The following is a 2,741-nucleotide window of genomic DNA, read 5'->3' as shown; positions in this document are numbered from 1 at the left end:
CACACACACACACACACACACACACACACACACACACACACACACACACACACAAAACAAAAGATGACACAAAAATTTATAAACACATCTTACCCAAAGGGTTCACAGGTAATTGGCTCTAGACGCATGTACAATTTCCTATCTTTCATTACACCTAGAAAAAAAATTCACTATTAATGAAAATGGATTTTATTTTTTATTTTTATTATACATTATAGACGTTCACCCCCAAATTTTCAGACTTTCAAATTTTCAATGCATTTAATTGATATTTAGTAAATAATAATTATTAAAACAGTTGATTTTCAAATTATGCCTATATGCCAAATAAATCACAGTACAAACATATAGAGGACTATATAACAAATCACAGTACAAACATATAGAGGAAGTTATAAATTTAGTCAGTTGATGTTAATAATCATAATTCAAAAGTATTAGCCAACTGCCAATGTAAATATCAGATGTAAAGGTTCAAACGTAAAGCTTTATTCACTTTTATTATGTAACTTATACCCATCAAACCTCTAATTAATCATTTAATTAGGACTGGCTGACTAGGATATACTGATAAAGCCAGTGATCAAGCACTATGTAACCACAAAAATAAGATCTTTACTCATTAAGGAGCCAATCTCTAGGTAATTTCTTAAGTAATGAACAAGATGTATAAAATGTATATACTTTTGGAATAAGAAAAGTGATGAGAATGAGTGTGTATACACACAGACACCCACATATACACTTCTTTTTACAAAAAGAAACGTTAAAAGGATAAATTGAAAGCCATGAAAAAGAGGTGAGAAAATTAAAAAATAGTATGAAGTGACAGGGATGAAATTAAGACTACTCCAAGTATATCTTTCTATATGTCTACAAATGTATTATGGAAATGGTTTGCTTATTCAAATGTAAAACTAAACAAGAAACAGAAAATCCTAGACTGGAAACAAATGGAAGGAAACAAGATTAATGATCAAATTGGTAAAGGTAAACTTACACAGAAGAATTATTCATATTGACACTGGAACACAAGTATTCCAACTATAGAAAACTACAGAAAAATTTTTAGAAAATATTTTTATTAACAGTAATTCTTTAATTCATTGTACGAAGATGTTTCATTGTGATATTTACATATACTTTGCTCAAATTCACTGCCTTTATTATTCTTTGTATCCTTCCTTCTGCTAAAGTTCCTTTTTAATATACATATATACAGTGTACCTCTATTATATTCACCCTTCACCATCCTCTCCTGCTGGTCTCCTCTACACAGTACCTCTTTCACAATCATGTCATATTATTTTTTAGTAGTGTAAATATGCATATGAATGAAACATGTGACATATATTTCTCTGAGCTTGGCTTATTTCACTTAACATGACAATATATCCTTAATGCATTCTAAGGTTGAAGAATTCTTAAATTTCCCAGGTATTTTTATCGTTAGTAGCCAATATTGATACTATGAATTTGAAACTTATTTACATACTGAGATTCTCAACAGGAAGCCTACAAAACTAAGGGAGAATACACACAGCCCTTTTAGAAGATCCCAGCTGTTAAAACTAACACAACAAGCACTGGTGGTTCATGCCTGTAATCCTGGCTACTCAGAAGGCTGAAATCTGAGGATTGTGGTTCAAAGCCAGCCTAGGCAGGAAAGTCTGTGAGACTCTTAGAAAACTACCAAAAAAGCTGGAAGTGATACTGTGGCTCAAGCTGGCCTTGAACTAAAAGAAGCACAAGGGACAGTACCCAGGCCTGTAATTCAAGCTTCAGGACTGGCAAAAACAAAACAAAACCAACCAAACAACAACAAAAAAACTCATCTTAATACTAAATAACTCTCGGGGCTGGGAAGGTGGCTCAGTGGTAGAGCGCTTGCCTTGCATGCATGAAGCCCTGGGTTCGATTCCTCAGCACCACATAAGTAAAAAGAAAAAAGCTGGAAGTGGCGCTGTGGCTCAAGTGGTAGAGCGCTAGCCTTGAGCTGAAGAGCTGAGGGACAGTGCCCAGGCCTAGAGTTCAGGCCCCACAACGGGACCCCCCCAAAATAAGTAAATAAATAAATGCATGCTTCCTCCTTTAAAAAACAAAACAGAAACTGTTGAGTCTAGTGGTAGAAATGAGGGTGCTAGGGCATTCATATTAGTCTCTTAATTTTTCTGTATGTGAAATGTTCCTAATAAAAAATTTAAAGCTGGGCATTGTGGGTCAGCCTATAATCTCAAATACTAATGGAGAGCAGAACTTGTGGTTTTCTTTTTTTTTGAGACAGTCTCAATATATGGTTCAGGTAGCCTTAAAACTCATTTTATACCCCGAGCTGGCCTCTAATTCATGATCTCACTGCCTCAACCAATCTCCCCAGTGCAAGATTATAGGCATGTACTACACGTAGCAATTTTTTTTTCAGTGCTAGGGGCTGAATCCAGAGCATTGTAGACACATTGTGTGTGTGTGTGTGTGCAGACACACTGTGTGTGTGTTTGTGTGCACATACAGGTCCTGGGGCTTAAACTCAAGGCCTGGGTAACATCCTTGAGCAATTTTTGCTCAAGGCTAGCACAGTATCATGGAGCTACAGCTTCACTTATGGCTTTTGGGTGGTTAACTGGAGATGAGTCTCAGACTTTCTTACTTGGGTGGGCCATGAATAGCAATCCTCAGATCTCAGCTTCCTGAGTAGTTACGCTTTATCTATATATCTATCTATATATTTTTTTTTTTTTTTT

At 35.5% G+C, this 2,741-nt stretch overlaps 1 protein-coding gene across 1 annotated transcript in view; it reads right to left on the bottom strand.

Moving 5' to 3' along the window:
• Brca2 (breast cancer 2, early onset) overlaps positions 1–2,741 on the bottom strand; it is a 76,401-nt gene that overhangs the window by 32,750 nt on the left and 40,910 nt on the right. Inside the window, 1 exon segment of the mRNA XM_013027268.1 lies at positions 94–154. Coding sequence (XP_012882722.1) covers positions 94–154 — 61 coding nt within the window.

The sequence above is a fragment of the Dipodomys ordii genome, unplaced genomic scaffold, assembly GCF_000151885.1.
Source record: "Dipodomys ordii isolate 6190 unplaced genomic scaffold, Dord_2.0 Scaffold102, whole genome shotgun sequence".
NCBI classification, from domain to species: domain Eukaryota; kingdom Metazoa; phylum Chordata; class Mammalia; order Rodentia; family Heteromyidae; genus Dipodomys; species Dipodomys ordii.
This window is presented reverse-complemented; position numbering and strand designations above follow the sequence as displayed.